Genomic DNA, 16,902 nt, shown 5'->3' with positions numbered 1-16,902 from the left:
TGTTTTGCATATAAACAGTGAATATGGCGAAACAGCTCAATTGAGATTTATTTCAGCAATCACTCTGTCAGTCAGTCGGTCAGCAACATCATAATGATCATCAACTGTTGCCTTATCGTCCATATGATGCTGCCATGTGGCCGTAAAGTTGTAGAGATTGTAATTATGTACTTTACTTCCTATATACTGGACTGATGACAGCTGTAAATATGGTACTTCTGACAGATTCCTTATAAACAAAATGAGATAAGAATCGCACAGTTTGATGATATAAATCAAATGGGACAAAGAGGTGTAACCAGGAAGAAAAGTGCTTCGAAATAATGGATTATGTAGTCTGGGCATCGACTTTTAATTAGCTTTGTTTATTCAAAACGAAGCCTTTTAATTCCTGTTTCTTTGTTGAATCGGGAGCCAGTTTAAAAGCTTTATTACTTTGTGCCTATTATTTAAAGGCACAACAAAGAAACTACTGGTTAACAACTTGTAAACTTTTAATATCGTATTTAAAATATCCATGTAAAATATGGAAACTTTAATATGTTTTTATAGAGATAAATTTATTCACTGCCGGCTTTAAAAAAAACCTTACAACTGTTGATTTAGTATCGTTTCCAAATAAAGTAAAGTTTACATCGACTTGTTGACCTTTTCTCTACAGCTTTAATTACCGACCATTTCTCTGCACTTTTACGAGTTAATGCCGGGGCTTTTAGTGGGTTATATCTGCGCAGTTAACCAACAAGTTGCATTCCCCCGAAGTCGTTGTTGTTCTCCTCGCCTTCAGTCTTGATAGTGCTGGCTTTATCAGCAGGAATAACCAATACCTTCCTCAGGTTGTTGGCTTTTTTATGAGCCGCGCTGGCATTAAACAACACGGTCAGATAATAAAGTTGACAATTTTAATGCTAAAGCAAACAATGAGCAGGGGCGGAGAAAACCCAAAGAATAAGCGGGTGAGGAATGGATTTGAGAATCTTACAAACACTAATATCCTGTGCCAAATAGTGGAGGTGAGTAGGCAGGAATCTCGATTTGTTCTCACCTACCTGCTGCTGATGAGAATCAACCACAGCGGGTGTGAAATTTCACGGATTAGCCAAAGCAGGTAGAGACTACAATGTACTCACTAGTGTACTTACACTTGGAAAACGTTTATCTTTAAATATATTTTATAGGAAAGACTTTGATTTGAGAATTCACAATTAATATTGCTGTTTTAGGAGTGACAATTCAGTCAAGTATGAAGTTATATAAAACATATTTATATATATTTTGTTTGTTTTCACATCTATAAATTAAACAAAATTAAACTACAGTTTTTATAAGTGCATCTTGATTACCTGCCACTTGTTTTGTGGGCCTTTCCCTAGATCATCTTAAGCAGGAGCAGGTGGTGTGCTGGGCAAGTCAAGAAAGGTGTTCAAACTGTGGGTGGTCCCTCAACTTCACAGACACTTGCCAAATCTAAGGGAATTGTGAAAAATGCCGCATGAATGTTTGCGTGTGCAAATGCCACCCGCCGCCAGTGCTCAGGGTGTTAATTGCCCTGGCTCTTGACCTTGGTCCAGCTGCAGCTCAAAGCCCAGGCCTTGAGGAAAAACGGGAAGGACAGAATAATGGAGGTCCTTGTCATTGAAGTGTCTCGGATAAAACTGCACCACCCGCCTGCTGTGCTGCACTCGAAACCATTGCTTTGTTCTGTTTGATTTTGCACAGATTCCGTTGCACATGGTCAGTGTTGACCTGGTCAAAATCATTCTGGCCACCCGTCAAGCTATTGTTTGACCCTGAATAATAGAGATTAGCAGATGGCAGGTGCATCAACAACTTGTGATCTTTATCTAAATCGGCAACGAGCAGAGAGATGGCTTCATGAATTCGCACAATGCATATTATTGCATTGAACAGAATTTATTGGCCTTTTCTTGTTGAATTTTCCCCTAGGGAGTTTTCTGCATCGCAGGAGGGCATAGTTAGACAAGGATGCAGCTGATATTTTTCAGCGATCTGCAGAAATAATTGGCTTGTTGTTCATAGACAGCATCGTTGGTAAAAGGCTCAATGAAAAGACAGCTAAACAATAGATCAGAGTAAGCAGAATGAAAATATATATTAATTCATAGCTACCTTATTTATTGATTTTATTTATTACAACCTTTATGTGAATAATAAATTTATTCACGTAAATTATATTATTTTGTTATGTTGAATCTATTTATTAACTAATAGTTTAGCTCCCTAAAAATATTTAAAATTTGTAAATCTTTCTAAATAACTTTAATTTTAAATATTTTTTCATTAATTATTAAAGTTTTAAAATTTGTTATCACTCGTGAAAGCGTGCACATAAGAGGCAATTGCTAATCCAATCAAAATAAAATTTGATGGCATCAAGACAGCACCTTAACCCACTGAATAAGGGGCGGCATAGTGGCGCACATAAAAATAAGGTCACGGCTGCTAAGCCCACATCTCCAAAGACTCCTTCAGCCTGCGGCCTGTCAACAAGTACCGAGGTATTGATTTATATAAATGGCCGCTTTGAGAGTTTAATTTATGCACAACGCCAGCCAAATCCTGTAGGCAATTAATTTCCGCCAAGTAGGGGAAAATAAGAACAGGAAGGAGAAGAACGAAAAATTAAACAAACTGAAGCGAAAGTGCAACAAAAATAAAGCAAATGGGGAGCTGGGATCTTCGATATTATTTATAGAAAGTGTCTTCAGAAATGGAGCGAGCATTTATTTAGGGTTCTTTTGGGATCTCTAGATTTCCTATTTAGATGTCTTGGCAGCATTTCTGTCCATTTTATGACTTTCTAATGAAGGGATCCTAAGCCAGCATAATGAAGTTGAGATCCCCTCGGACTGACAGGTGCCCGGTTTTTAACTGGACCACACAGAGTCAAAAAAAAACCCAAAACTGACTGTCATGGGGATGATTGGAAAGAAAAGGAGCTCCACCTTTGTTTAATTTGATCGGATGCGGGATCTACCTGTCTGGCGCCTTCGTTTCGTTCTCCCAAATCCGACAGCGGAGATGTCGAGATCGGGAATCCTTCTACTTCGTTTGCCTGAGTGCATATTCAGACACAGGCCAAGCCCTCTTCTCCGACAAATGTCAGTTGCTCAAGTGCTTTTCACGCCCCGGAATGGAAAGCCAGCCAGCCAGCCCGACAGCCCGCCCGGCAATGGGATATGGAATAAAAAGTAAAACCAACTCGAACAAAGCGGCTTTTGTGGCCTGCCCCCACCTCATTTACCTCCTTTGTCCTTTTCTGAGTCGCGCACTCAAGTTACAATTTGATTTCTGATTCCGTTTGCTGCTCTCGCTCCCCAGTCGTGTGTCTGCAGTTGGTTGTTTTCATTTCGTTTCGTGGCCTGGCCAAAGTTTTATTTATATTCAAGTAGTTGGGGTTCTGGGTGAGGGGCAGCCGTGTGTGCTGGCGAGGGGGCAGCTTATAAATAATTCAAACGGTGCCCTTATGCATGCTCCAGGCACAGGAACTTGCTGCAGGCCAAAACAGGCAACCCGAAGTCGCAATTAAACTTTGACAAGATTCATGTGAACCAACAGAGACGGTTTGCAAACCAATAAGCTAAGATCTCGAAATTGAAACGAAATCGATGCTGGTTAGAATGTGAATCAAGTGTGATGTGATATGTGATGTTCAAATGTCAACTTTCGAAATTTTATTAATTTCAATAGGTGTCATAAATTTATAACAAAATGAAATATCTAATAATAATTATCTATACTTTTGCTATTAAGGTATACAGTTTACAAAAAAAACTTTTTTATTGTCATTAAATAATATGATTTTATGACTTAAAAGTAGGATAAATATAGACCATACAACAATTACCTTAGTGTACATTTATTTGGGAAAGAAATATGAAGAAGAAACCGGCAGTCACGATGATGTATAGCTAATGTTCACAATCAGGTGAGACAAGAGAAACATGCAATGGTTTGGTTATTAGAATGCCAAAATAAACTTTAGGAATTGAAATAGTACAATGTGTCAAAAAGTACCAACCAGTCTGTAGTTTTTACTTAGGAAGTGTATATCCATAAAGAACCCTGACTCACCGATGCTTATCTTCCGTTTCGGGTCTTTCAAAGCTGCGCATGCGCAGTTTTCGGTTAACCCAGATTCAGTCGATGTTCGTGTTTGGCTTTCGGATTGCGTGGCTTGTTGCATTTGTTGACTGGGCACAGAATTGGCGGCCTTTTGTCAGGTGAAAATTGAGGTGAAAGGCGTTTTGCGGGCTACTGTTCGGAGCGGAGGAGAACGATTTGCTTTCAGATTTGGCCCATTTGGTTGATGGGTGGATAAACGTTGATTTTGTATTCATAAAGTGCTCCTCAGCAGGTGGTTGATGACTTATTTGTCTCGTTAAGATTGTTAAATACATATATGCTTGTTAGCGGGCAATTTTTATCAGCGATTTAAGCAATATAGTAACTCTTTGGGGATTTTCTAGCCTTAAATTCTTTAAAGAATATTATTTTATATTTTCTATTAAAATATATTTCATTCATATGTCACTCAAATCGTTCTCCCTATAAAATGTCCATTAAAAATATAAAAGCAATGCTTTATAGTTCCCATAACAATAAACTTGTCAATAAATTCCGCATGAATAATTTAAACTTCCATTTTAAAAATTTTCTTTAAATACTTGGCCATTAATGTCATGGCAAAATGTTTTCAATTCAGAACCCCTCTTTTAAGGCCCAAAACAATTTAATTAAATTGTGATGAGTGTGTGCGTGTCGTTTTGACTGCAATTGAGTTTGCTTTCGTTTGTCGGGGTTTGTTTTGAATTTCTCCAACATTTAATTTCCTTTGCGCACCAAAAAACAATTGAATTTTTTTTTTTATAATTCAATTATACTCAAGCACAGGCAGTAAACGCATTTTATGAGGGGGAGACGAAAGACTTGCGCATGCATTTCCAATTTGTATTCGGCTGCAGTTCACAGCCAAAAATCGAAGCCGAGTCCCAAATCCGAATTCGAATCCGAATATCCCCAGCCGACGTCATCGTCTCCTCGTCTTGTTTATCAATTAGGCACACATTCGATTCGGTTCGATTTTTGTATTAGCAGGAATGCCTTTTCAATGCCTTCACCAAAGTGGAAATCCCCGCCTCTTTTGGCCACGCCTTTGGCTGCACTAATCTGTTTATGGCAGCGAGATTCTATTAATATTTTTAGTTTTGGGGGCCCCCGTTAAAGTGTTGGAAGTTTTACGACGGCATCCTAAGAAACTTTGCCCAAATTGAGTTTGGCATATCTTCTCGAGCCCCCGGCAGTCATAATTTAAAATATTTAAATGCCCGGGGCTATGATTGAAGAATGCAATGGCCCAACGACCACTTGAGAAGGTTTCACATTTTTCATCATTCAAATGGGAAGCTATAGAAATGGTTTTCGTTCCCCATTCTATTCCACTTTCAATGTGAAGTTCACTGTAAAAACTAAATGCTTTATACATTGGATTCATTCAATTTTTTTTATGGCACGCCAGCAGTTATTAATAAATTTTTTGTGGCCCCCGTTGATTGTTATATGGTATTGGCGGAGGGTGAGTGTGGCAGGACGGAGACACATTTATTTATTAACCCCTCCCCTTCGACGTTTACCCCTTGGGGTTTGACAAGTGACAAATGCAGAGAAGATATAAAATTAAATGTGTGAGCCGAAATCAAAATCAGTTTCAAGCCTGCGGGCCCTGCCATCCATGCCATCTACCACCCGGATGAAGATCCAAACAAACAAGTCCAAACAAACACAGTTTATGGCACAGTGCCCAAAACATCCTTACCCACCAAACTCATCGCCATCATTCACATCATCATCGGCATATAAGGAACATCAAAGTACGCGACGACATCAGTTCGTCAAAAAAATGAAAATAACTCGGCATCGGGTTGTAATTTGTTCCTTATTTTAGCCGGCGGAATCCATCATCACTCGATGCATGACCCGTGCGATGATAGACGGGTGGATGGCCTGGTTTACCCTCAGTTGGGAACCCTTATGCCATATGTTTGCCTCTGGCTCAAGACTCCGACTTGACTTGGTTCCAGTGTGTGATAATTTCCCATTTGTTGAGAGTTACACTGGTGAAAATAGCCAGCCATGAAATAGAGCAACCAAATCATAATGTATACATTTTTAGAAATCAAGTTCAATCATTTTTTTAAAACTACTTATCCCTAAGATTACCAATCTGCAACGTTATGTTTGTTATAAATAAGTTTGAGAACTAAAAAAACATTAAACATATAGATTCATAACGTGAAGTAATAATTTAATTTAAACTAAATTTTTTATTGTTCTCAGTGCATTATGTGAAATTATTTGTCTGCCTAGAGCTATCTATGCGTGGGTACTGCTGTTGTGTTCTAGTTTTAATGAGTTTTCACTCGACGTAGTGTTTCAGGACAACAGTCCTTCAGGCGCCTCCTGGCGCCAGTTGGCCAACAATCTGGTGTCATGCCGATGCCTTGTCCTGAATTCTCGGATTGCCAGCAGACATGCATTCTTATGCATCCCTATCGCATTTTTTGCTTCTGCTTATCAGCTGAGAAACTCGACACCCACTTGTAGATACTTTTACAGCTTGAAGAAAGTTGCGCTGGAAAGAAAGTAGTTAACTCACATGAGCCGGAAAAACTTATTGATGCGTAGAAGGGGGCCTGGCCGTGTGGCTCATTAGTCATTTGAGCCAATCAATCACTCAAGTTTACTTTGGGTTAATTGTTTTCCGTAAGCAATAAGCCAGAAATACCACCAAGCCCCCCTGTTTCCATATGGTGATACATCCAGCAGATGCATACGAAAGGGATACATTTGGGTCAGAGGGAATTTTCATTAGTCTGCCAGTCATTAGCTCAGTTTTATGATGTCTCACCCATTAAGTAGTTCCAGCCCCCCATTCTTGTGGCGGTCACACCCTTTAGAAATCCAATCTACACATTCAACTATTCTTGGAATTAAATTTTCTATTCGATTTGCATTGAAAACATCTAAACAAATACATCGATTTATATGTGCAAAAATTGTTTATTCATTTTTGGCTTTCAATGATTGCAAAATTTAAACTGATACTTAGTTAAAAAACCTGGATCCCACCTTTTTTTATATTCCTGTGATCTATTTATTACCTAATTTTTGAAAAATTTTAACGCCAACAAAGCTTATTTTTAAACTGGTTCTAACGAACAAGTTACTGTAGAATCATTATAATTTTAAATTATTGTAAATTTATAATTTTTACTGCATTGTTTCTTTATTTACTTGATTGACTCCAAAGAGATTTTTTTCAAGCCAAACATTAATATATGCCCAAGGAAGGAGGCATCATCAAAAAAGGAAACTTTTGCCAACAACAAAACAAGGCACAAATAATGTGTAAAAAAAAAACATGTTTTATATATAACACACTTTGAACAACTTGGCGGCCTCTTCATGATTTTGCGTTAAACGTCGGGCGTGTTATAAATAAATACAACAGAATCTCTGTTTTTTTGCTGTGGGTACTTTCAGCATTTTGTGACGCGTTGCGTCGTGTAAAGCAAAAAGCCCTGACGCGTGTGACATTTGGCGCTGGAGAGTGACTTTTGAGCATGAAAAAGGGAGCTGCAAAATTGAAGAGTTGTTTTTGGGAAGGGAAATGGCAAGGGCAACTTGGTCTACATGGTTTATTGTTTTCTTGTGTTGGCCCCAGGACTTGAGTGATTTCGCTTCTGGTCTGCGTGCGTGTGCACTTTGCCACTTGTACAAACATACACCATTGTGGCAAAGATTATAGCGTCGTGACTTTATAAAGTAAAAGTTTTCGAATTTTACCAGCAATAAGACTTATACAAAAAAGAATTGAAGTCTTATAGTAAGTACTTACAAGTTTAAATCGACAAACAAATATTATACTTGAAATGAGTGATTTGCTTCCAAAGAGTATGTCATGTTCAATTTAAAAAGTTATTATTAGTACTATTGTCTTGACCGCGGCTGTTTTTCGCCCTGCATTCAAGTGCTAAGCGAATCTGTATCTGTAAGATACATGCCAGGGTCGTCAGACATGTGCCCTCGTTGTCTGGCTGCTCGCATTAATTAGATGTGTTCTGTGCTTGTCCAAAAGTCTGTCCCGTATTTATATACTATTATTTATGAACTTGCTAATTTTAGCATTGCCCCTGGCCTGAAAGGGCCCAAAAGCGAGATGAGTGATGCTCTGCGTCTTATCAGAGTATCTCAACATGCCCGGCAACATGTTGAATGATTATCAGAGCGAATGCCTGCTTCGCCTTAATTTCGGGCTCAAGTTGTCAGCGTTTGGATGCCTGGCAACGTTGACTTTAAGCCTATTAGATACAGCACACTCCGCCGCAGAAATGCTTTGTTCACCTTGACGGGGGAAAAGGGGGATTCTAGGTGCGGCATGAGTAGTTTGTAATTAACAGCAATTACATCACCACAATGAACGCCTTTCTCGTCCTCTATTGCAGCGCACACCGCCGACCATTTACCCGTCCTCGACGAGTTCTCAACTCACACTGTGATACGACCGCAGGTGCAACATGGACGCACCAAGCGCAGCCTGCTAACCACTCTGGATGCCACCGTAAGTAGCCAAGGACAGGGGTAAATCTTGGGGTAATTCTGCTAAATGATGCACTACATGTGACATTATGTCATTCTTATGACAATTTTCCCCCTTATCGTCAGGACAACATTAACAAACCAATGTTATTAAGTCGTTTTATTTATAGCTATTGTACAAATAAATAACAAATTATTCAGCTGTATATGTTAAGATATTGAGAGAACAAATTCCAAACACTTCGAGTTATCTTGAGTTTTCTAGAACTCTACCTGAACATGTATAAACTACGTTTATCCTACCAAAAGTCTGAAAGGTGTCTCATTCTTTTTTCCGACTACATCTCACTATAATCAACATTTTGTTTGCTATGTGGAGTATATAAATTTACGTTAAACAATTTAAATAGAGTAGCCAACAAAATTTTTGAAAATTAAACTTATTATAACAACAGTTAATTTGTTACATGTTAAACTTTAACGATTGTTTGTTGTTAGACCTTCATTTTACATATTTTGTTAACTGAGCAGCTAACTTTTTTTGGCATTTAAAACTCATCAGATATTTGAACATTTTGTACAATTTACCATTTCCCCGGGCAGTAGGAAGGTAATACAAATTAACCCGAAAATAAAGTCCCCAGCAACAGTAAAATTTTCACGAAATGTATTTCAGGCCTGAGGGGGAGAGGGTGTGTGCAGTTCATTGGGTGCGCTGGCCAAAAGCCAAACCCGTTTTAATTAGTTTCAACAAGCAGACACATGGGTGGTTTAGGGGAAGAGGTTTGAAATTGAAGGTAACTTCCTGCGGCGGGCAGGACGTTACACATTCGCACCTCGCCACTTTGTCACGCCCACAATTTGCATGCGAAAATGAAATAAATGGGGTTGACCGCGCCATACCGAAATGGCATAATCTTGTTAACGTTATCTTCCTGCTCTCCTGCCCTCCAGGACGGCCTTCACACGCCGCACATTAGCCTGAGCTACACCCACGAGGGCAAGCGGGTGACCATCGACCTGCAGCGCAACGATCGCCTGCTGCCGGACTCCCACTTCCTGCGATATCAGAACTCCTCCGGCGGAGCAGACACTGCTGGCCATGTGGTTCGCAACTTTACCAAGACTGAGGTTGATTTATGCCACTATCAGGTATGTTTAAATAAAATCAGAAAAAAAAATAAAGAACACAAACATTTAAAAAATTCCGAGCAACTACAATACATACAAATATTCAACAAAAAGTCGTGCATGTTAAATCTTTGATTTCCGATTTGAATTGCATCGTATAAAATTTCATTCACGTGCTTGTATTTTAAATTCAGTAAAGCTGTTAACTGTGTAATGATTTCCCATTTTATTTGATTTCGCCATCCAGGGACACATTCGAGGTCAACCGGATTCTGTGGTAGCCCTCTCCACCTGCGAAGGTGCTTTGGATGGCATCGTTTTCGATGGAAGGCAAACGTACTTCATCCATCCACATGTGCACGGCAAGGGACGATTGCAGGATGACCACTATCTGCTCAGGTAAGTTCCCCGAGCTCATGCTTTCCCCGTAAATTAGGTTTCAGAACTTTTAAAGAAAGTAGGAAAAAGCAGATGATTTAAATGAACTAAATCAAGCAAACAATTTAATAGTATTTAAACAACTTAATTAAGATGAGTTGAAATTGCCGTAATAAAAACGTAAATGTTAGTTTAAATACACATTCGCACCTTGATGAGTTCGGCTAATGATAACCATGTAATTGAAGTTTATGGTGTCTCCTCCTCGACTTATGATACCGGTCGAGTCATGATTCTCCTTTCCAAACGGCGCTTATCTTATCGAGAGTTTCTAAACTATATCGACCCGAGCGAAATACTGTTTACTGACTTGTCATAAATGTACTGCCCAGTCGGGCAAATATTTTGAGGTTTAGGAGCCGGAGGGAAGGGGTTTGTTGGCCAAATGTTTACCTATTTGTGGGCCACAAATATTTGCTTTTTCGGGTATATTTGCTCGAATGCCGAAACCAGAACGAAACCCGCAACCATAACCGACCTACTCATTCATTATGTTTATGCGCCACCGTCACTTCCGTTATTAATTTCTTTTGTTGGCCACGGAAATATCAAATTACCTTCGATTTGTTCTTCGCAGACAGGCGGACATGCATCCAACGAACGCCACCTGTGGCTACGATAGCCACAGGGACGACCACAGTCACGACCACGAAAATGGACTGGGAGCGGAGATTCCTTCACTGCCACTCCGCCTGGATGGCGGAGAATTCGGGAGGACCCTGCTACGGAAGAGGCGGCAAGCGGACGACAGCAGTCAACTGATCCGGGGACCGTACAATGCCAACAAATACTCCAGCTACGTGGAGCTGGTCATCGTGGTGGACAACAAGGTGTACAAGAACTTTCAGGAGAGTGCCAAGAAAGTGCACCAGCACTGCAAGAATCTGGCCAACATTATCAATGCGGTGAGTAAATGTGCAAGTAATAAGTTAGATATGATATATGCATTAAAATATAAATTAATCAGTACTTCCAGAGTTAAACTCCTGACTTTTCCCATCAAGAATCCTTAACTAATCTAATTTTTTCCATCAAAATTGTAGCTCTATGTCCCCCTAAATATATTTGTGGCTCTGGTGGGCGTTGTGATCTGGAACGAGTCCAACGAGATGGAGTTCTCCGTGGATGGCGACGTGACGCTGCGCAATTTCCTGAACTACCGGAGCACCAAACTGGTGCTGGAGCACCCCAACGACAATGCCCAGCTGCTGACCAAGGAGACCTTCACCGGCGGCGTGGTGGGCAAGGCACTGAAGGGTCCCATCTGCACGTACGAGTACTCCGGCGGAGTGAGCATGCAGCACAGCCCCAACACGGCGATGGTGGCCACCACAATGGCCCACGAGATGGGCCACAACTTTGGCATGGAGCACGATTCGCCGGACTGCCACTGTCCGGACGAGAAGTGTGTGATGGCGGCCTCGAGTACCTCGTTCATTCCGGTCAACTGGAGCAGCTGCAGCATCGACCAGCTCACGATAGCCTTCTCGCGCGGAATGAACTACTGTCTGAGGAACAAGCCGGAAAGGTTGTTCGAGTCGCCCACCTGTGGCAATGGTTTCGTTGAGCCCGGCGAACAGTGCGATTGCGGACTGCCGGAGCATTGTGAGAATGCCTGTTGCAATGCCCAAACCTGCATGCTGCACGCGAACGCCTCCTGTGCCACCGGAGAGTGCTGCGATCTGACCACCTGCCTGCCCAAATTGGCGGGCAGTGCCTGCCGGACGGCGGAGAACGAGTGCGATTTGCCGGAGTACTGCACTGGGGAGTCCGAGTACTGTCCGGCGGATGTCTTCCGGCGGGACACAGAGCCCTGTGATGGCGGGCAAGCCTACTGCTTCCACGGCACCTGTCGCTCGCACTCCAAACAGTGCCGGACGTTGTGGGGACCCACGGGCGACAACTCGGAGCATTGCTACTACAAAAACACGGAGGGAAGCCGCCTGGGAAACTGCGGCTACAATCGCCTGAACAAGACCTATTTGCCGTGCGAGAAGGAGCATGTCAACTGTGGAATGCTGCACTGCATTCACCTGAACGAACGGCTGGAGTTCGGAATGGAGTCGGCGGCCGTGTTGTCCCACTCCTACGTCAGCCACAAACTCAAGATTGTGGCCTGCCGCACCGCGCTGGTGGACCTGGGCCTGCAGACCACCGATCCCGGCCTGACGCCCAATGGAGCCAAGTGCGGCGACGATAAGATGTGCGTGGACCAGCGATGCCTGCCCGTGGAGGTGGTTCGCCAGAAGGGTATGGGTACGCCGTGTCCGAACGACTGTTCGGGCAACGGCATCTGCAACAGTCGAGGACACTGCCACTGCGATGTCGGTTTCGGCGGCGAGTCGTGCTCGAAGGCGGGTTCGGGAGGATCCCCGGACAGTGGACCAGCCACAGATCCGAATGGTGAGCTAAGAATACTAAATCCAGGGTAAACCGGTTTACTTAATGCCAATCTCTTCTTTTGTTTAGGTTCTGTGGTTCTCAAGCGCTTCCTGTACGTGCTGTTCTTCATCGTGCTGCCTATGGTGGGCAGCTTCTGGTTGATCTATCAGTGCTACAAGAACGGAATCTTCACCCACGGAAAGCTGGCCGACAATATGTATGTATCGACCTCCTCCTTCAGCATCGGCTCCAATAAGAGCAGCAGCCCCGACAGCAGCATCACCACCCACTTAGCAGCCCCACAAACCCCTGCACGCACTGCACCACCACCACCACCCCCACCAGTCCGCACTAACCACCAGTCAGCTGCCGCAGCGGCTGCAACTAACACGGCTTCGGCCACCATTACTAACATACACGCCATCCTGCCGCGCCACAAGTCTAATCCGGATGCAGTGCATCAGGTTCACATCCAACCGCCCTCTGTGCCCAAAAGCCAGAGCAGCTACGAAGTGCGACGCAAGGTGCTCGCTCCGAAAGCGAGTGTCCTGCCGCACTGTCCCCACTCCCCCACCCTCTCCTCCTCCTCCTCCTTCTCCCCCAATAACAACAACACTGAGTCACTTGACAAGAATGACAAGGGCAACACGCACAACAGCACACTGAGACGGAAGCTGGATATCACGGCTCCAAAGCTACATGCCACCACAAACCCACTGGCACTCACCGAGGGCGCCCAGTTCATACAGAGCGACCCCGCGAGGTGCGCCAAAAACTAAGCCACAAATTAACCACAGTGAAACACGCTTGCACTGCCACCCAAATACTGCATGACTTTGCGCTTGGCCAAAGGCGTTTCAGTATCCTTGCAGAATTTTAAAGCAATATTACAAAGATTCAATGATAAGTTTGAACATGTCCAATTAAAATCCAAGCGAATAATAACTTGTATATACATTTTAAATAAGTTTAAAATTCATAAAACTAAGGATTGGAAAAATGTCGTTGCTTATAAAACAATGTCAGATCCAACTATTTTATTCATAAGTGTAATAATAGGAAAAAACATTACTAAGAAACAGCTCAAGACAGAGCGAGAATATAAAGATAAATGAAAGATAACATTTATTAGGGTAATTAGATTTGTGTCTTATAAAACCTGCAGGGATATATTGCAAATTCGGAGATCCGAAGAAAACTTTTTCGTTCAATTTAACACACTTGAGCTGATGCTACATAAAATTAAAACACATAATCCCCAACGTCTACTAACACAGCCCTTATTTGATGTTTGTTTCTAGATTTAGTTGCCTTGATTTTGTGTGTTTTCCAATAAATGTTTTGCTTTAACTTTTGGTGTTGGCTTCATATTTGTCTTGCTATTTGTATGTGATTACTTTTCTTTAAGCTATGTTTTACTATCCTAGCAATATGGTGTTTGGTTTATGCACGTCTTTCGATTGGTATGTTACACAAAAACACTTTAAAAGCCTTATTCTCCAAAAGTGACTTCCTTATGTTAAACTCTATAATTGAATGTCCTTGCAGTTTGAAATCCTCGGGCGGAAGCAAACCAATAACTACGAGAACCAATCAAAATGGCAGTGGTCCACCAACGGGAAACGGATTACTCAAATCCACACCTAGTAGTACTGATGACATGGACTCGGCGCTCCTAAAATCCCCAAGCGACTCCACACCCACCGCTGGACTATTTGGCAAATTCGATGGTTTTACTCTGCGTCCATTGAACGACGCCACTTCGCCGGCCAGCAACTACAGTGGACCGAATGTGGCCTTTGTGCAGCCCACTGTGCAGCAGGATGGACCACAGCGGATGGCACCTCCTCCGCCGGTTGTCAAGGCGGGAACGACCCCGGATCCTGCCCCCACCGCTCCAAAACCAGAGGCCACTTGGGTGAGGCCAGCACCTGCCCTGCCGCCGCCCAATCCGGGTTCCACGGCGCGTCCCATCATCTCTCCCCCCAAGCTGGACTCGAGTACAATAACCATGGTGCCGCTCAAGGTCAGCACGGAGGATCTCTCGCCCACTCGGTCTGCACCAGCTCCCCCTGTGCCGCTGCACGCCGATCCCAAGCTGAATGTTAAACGAGATGGCACCATTCGTCGCTTTGCTTCGTTCCTCAAAAAGGAGGAGAAGGCGCCGCTAAAGGAAAAGACATACATCAATAGGGAGCGGCTGCGAACCCTGGAAATCTCTGCTCCCATGCCTGTGCCCGCTGCTCCCCAAACGGAGTCCTCCAATTCGGATTCGGAGACCACGCCCCGCGAAGAGGAGACCCAGAATCTAGTAAAACGCGCCCAGTCCATGCGCTCCCCCACGAAAAAGACATCGGTGCAGAGCTTCGGATCCATGCGTTCACCTCCGGGACTGCCACGCCCCAAAAGTGGCCAGGTGAACAGCAGTGGCACCTCGAGACCCAAGTCGCCACCACCCAGGCCACCACCAGTGATGATCAAGAAAACCAACTCCATTAGCTCCTCGGGCTATCAGCGACCAGTGGCCTCTGCCCAGAGATCGGTGGAGAACACCTACGACGACTGCGAGTTCGTGGAGAACGAGGTTCGAGCCTCCAACGACGACATATACTCGGTGATTGATGAGATTCCACCAGCGGCACAGACCCTCAAGCGGAGCGATCTGGTGGCCAGCAGGGCCAGCAATGGCAGCGATATGGGATTGCTAAACGAAATAGTTAATGAGCTAGAAAAGATCAACGGCGATTCGATATATTCGGGGAAGCCCGTAGCTGCAGCAGCTTCGCCAGCTCCTGCAGATCCACCACAGAGTCCCCAGCGCCCTGCTCCACCCAAGCCCGCGAGCATCGTGCTGGAGGAGAAGGCAGCCAATGCATCTGCATCGAGCACATATCATCGCCCGCCGCCGGTCAATGCGCCCGTGGCTCGGGTCAAGCCCACGGTGGCGGACAAGTCGCAGCCGCTGCCCAGCATGTCCAGCTTCAAGCCGCCGGCGGGAACCGGCGGTCAGACGCAGCCAGCGCCTGTTGTCCAGCTGGCCAAGCGGAGCAGCAGCGGCAGCATCAGCGGAGTGGCCAACTCCACCCGTCCCAAGTCCTTCATGAAGAGCACAACGAAAGCACTGCCCAACGGGTCGGCAGGGGCGGCAGTCACTGCGCCCTCGGCCACCATCCAGAAGCCCAAGCCGCTCTCGGCCAAGCCATCGTTTAGCGGCGGAGTAGCTGTGGGACCAGGTGGTGTCCTGGGAAAGCGGGCCAACGGAGGGGCTGCCCCCACACCACCCACAGTGAAGGCGGCGTCGGCGGTGTCGGCGGCGCCAAAGTCCAACATTGCATCGCTGACACAGCGATTCGAGCAGAGCAAGTAGATTAAGTAAAACTATGATAAGAAGCTTGACCCGGGGCATAGCGAGAAATGTTCTTTGGAAAGAAACGAACTAGGGTAAACGTTCATCAGGTTTTTGAAAACTGTTCATTAGCCTTACCAATTTGTACTCATTTAATTCTTATTTATTAAACTTTCGATATTTTTAAATGATCTAAGAAAGATTAGAACAAATGATTCGATACAACTGATAAAATATTTATGTAATACGGTTTGATTTAAGATTACATTAGTAAGATGTTACACATTAGAAACACTGCTATGCCTCTTTTGGAAAATTAGGAAAAATCTTAAGCTTACATTCTCTGCCATTTTGTGATTCTTGGCTATGCTCTTGGTCTGGCTAAATCCCCATCCTACGTGGAATTGACTTAAGCTTTAGTTAAGATGCGATCAAATTTTATTTGGCACTGACTATGACTACGACTGCGTCGCCTTTGATATTCATTCCTTTACCGATGTCCCACTTGTTAGACGTAAGTCGTTGCTTAACCCATGTGCTAAGTATGTATCTCAATGGTTAATGTTTAAGCGCTGCATGTGAAGTTTTATTTTAGCCCCTAACGATAGTTGCGTACGCGTATCTGTATCTATACTTTACTCTACGGTAATCCCATGTATTTATATATATGTTTATACGCAATATGCTTTTGTAAATAAAAACCAAAGATGTTAAATTGTCACAACAAATGCGCCGACTCGAAGTAATAAACTAAATGATGTTGTAATGTTGGGGATATTGAAAAGTAATTAGAGAAGCGTTTCAGTAGCCAAGTCAATTTAAATTGTCTAAATGTTGCAAAAAATTATGTTATACCTACCCATATGTAAGAACGATATCACAATGTGTATAGAACGAAAGTCATGCTAAAAAATATATGTTTAACTAAATTAAAGATAATTGTGTTTGCTTGCGAATTTTTGCGCAGAATTGACATGCTGCCAGCC

General features: G+C 43.4%; 1 protein-coding gene across 2 annotated transcripts in view; it reads left to right on the top strand.

The window, feature by feature from the left end:
- LOC128255949 (disintegrin and metalloproteinase domain-containing protein 12) overlaps positions 1-16,644 on the top strand; it is a 33,181-nt gene extending 16,537 nt beyond the window's left edge. For both annotated transcript variants that reach the window (XM_052985875.1, XM_052985884.1), the window contains 7 exons: positions 8,526-8,641; positions 9,574-9,771; positions 9,998-10,149; positions 10,766-11,093; positions 11,232-12,591; positions 12,658-12,787; positions 14,119-16,644. In XM_052985875.1, coding sequence (XP_052841835.1) covers positions 8,526-8,641; positions 9,574-9,771; positions 9,998-10,149; positions 10,766-11,093; positions 11,232-12,591; positions 12,658-12,787; positions 14,119-15,937 — 4,103 coding nt within the window. In that variant the 3' untranslated portion in view covers positions 15,938-16,644. The remainder of the gene's footprint in view (positions 1-8,525; positions 8,642-9,573; positions 9,772-9,997; positions 10,150-10,765; positions 11,094-11,231; positions 12,592-12,657; positions 12,788-14,118) is intronic.
- Positions 16,645-16,902: the final 258 nt, after the last annotated feature.

Source organism: Drosophila gunungcola, chromosome 3R (genome assembly GCF_025200985.1).
Source record: "Drosophila gunungcola strain Sukarami chromosome 3R, Dgunungcola_SK_2, whole genome shotgun sequence".
Classification (NCBI taxonomy): Eukaryota; Metazoa; Arthropoda; class Insecta; order Diptera; family Drosophilidae; genus Drosophila; species Drosophila gunungcola.
This window is presented reverse-complemented; position numbering and strand designations above follow the sequence as displayed.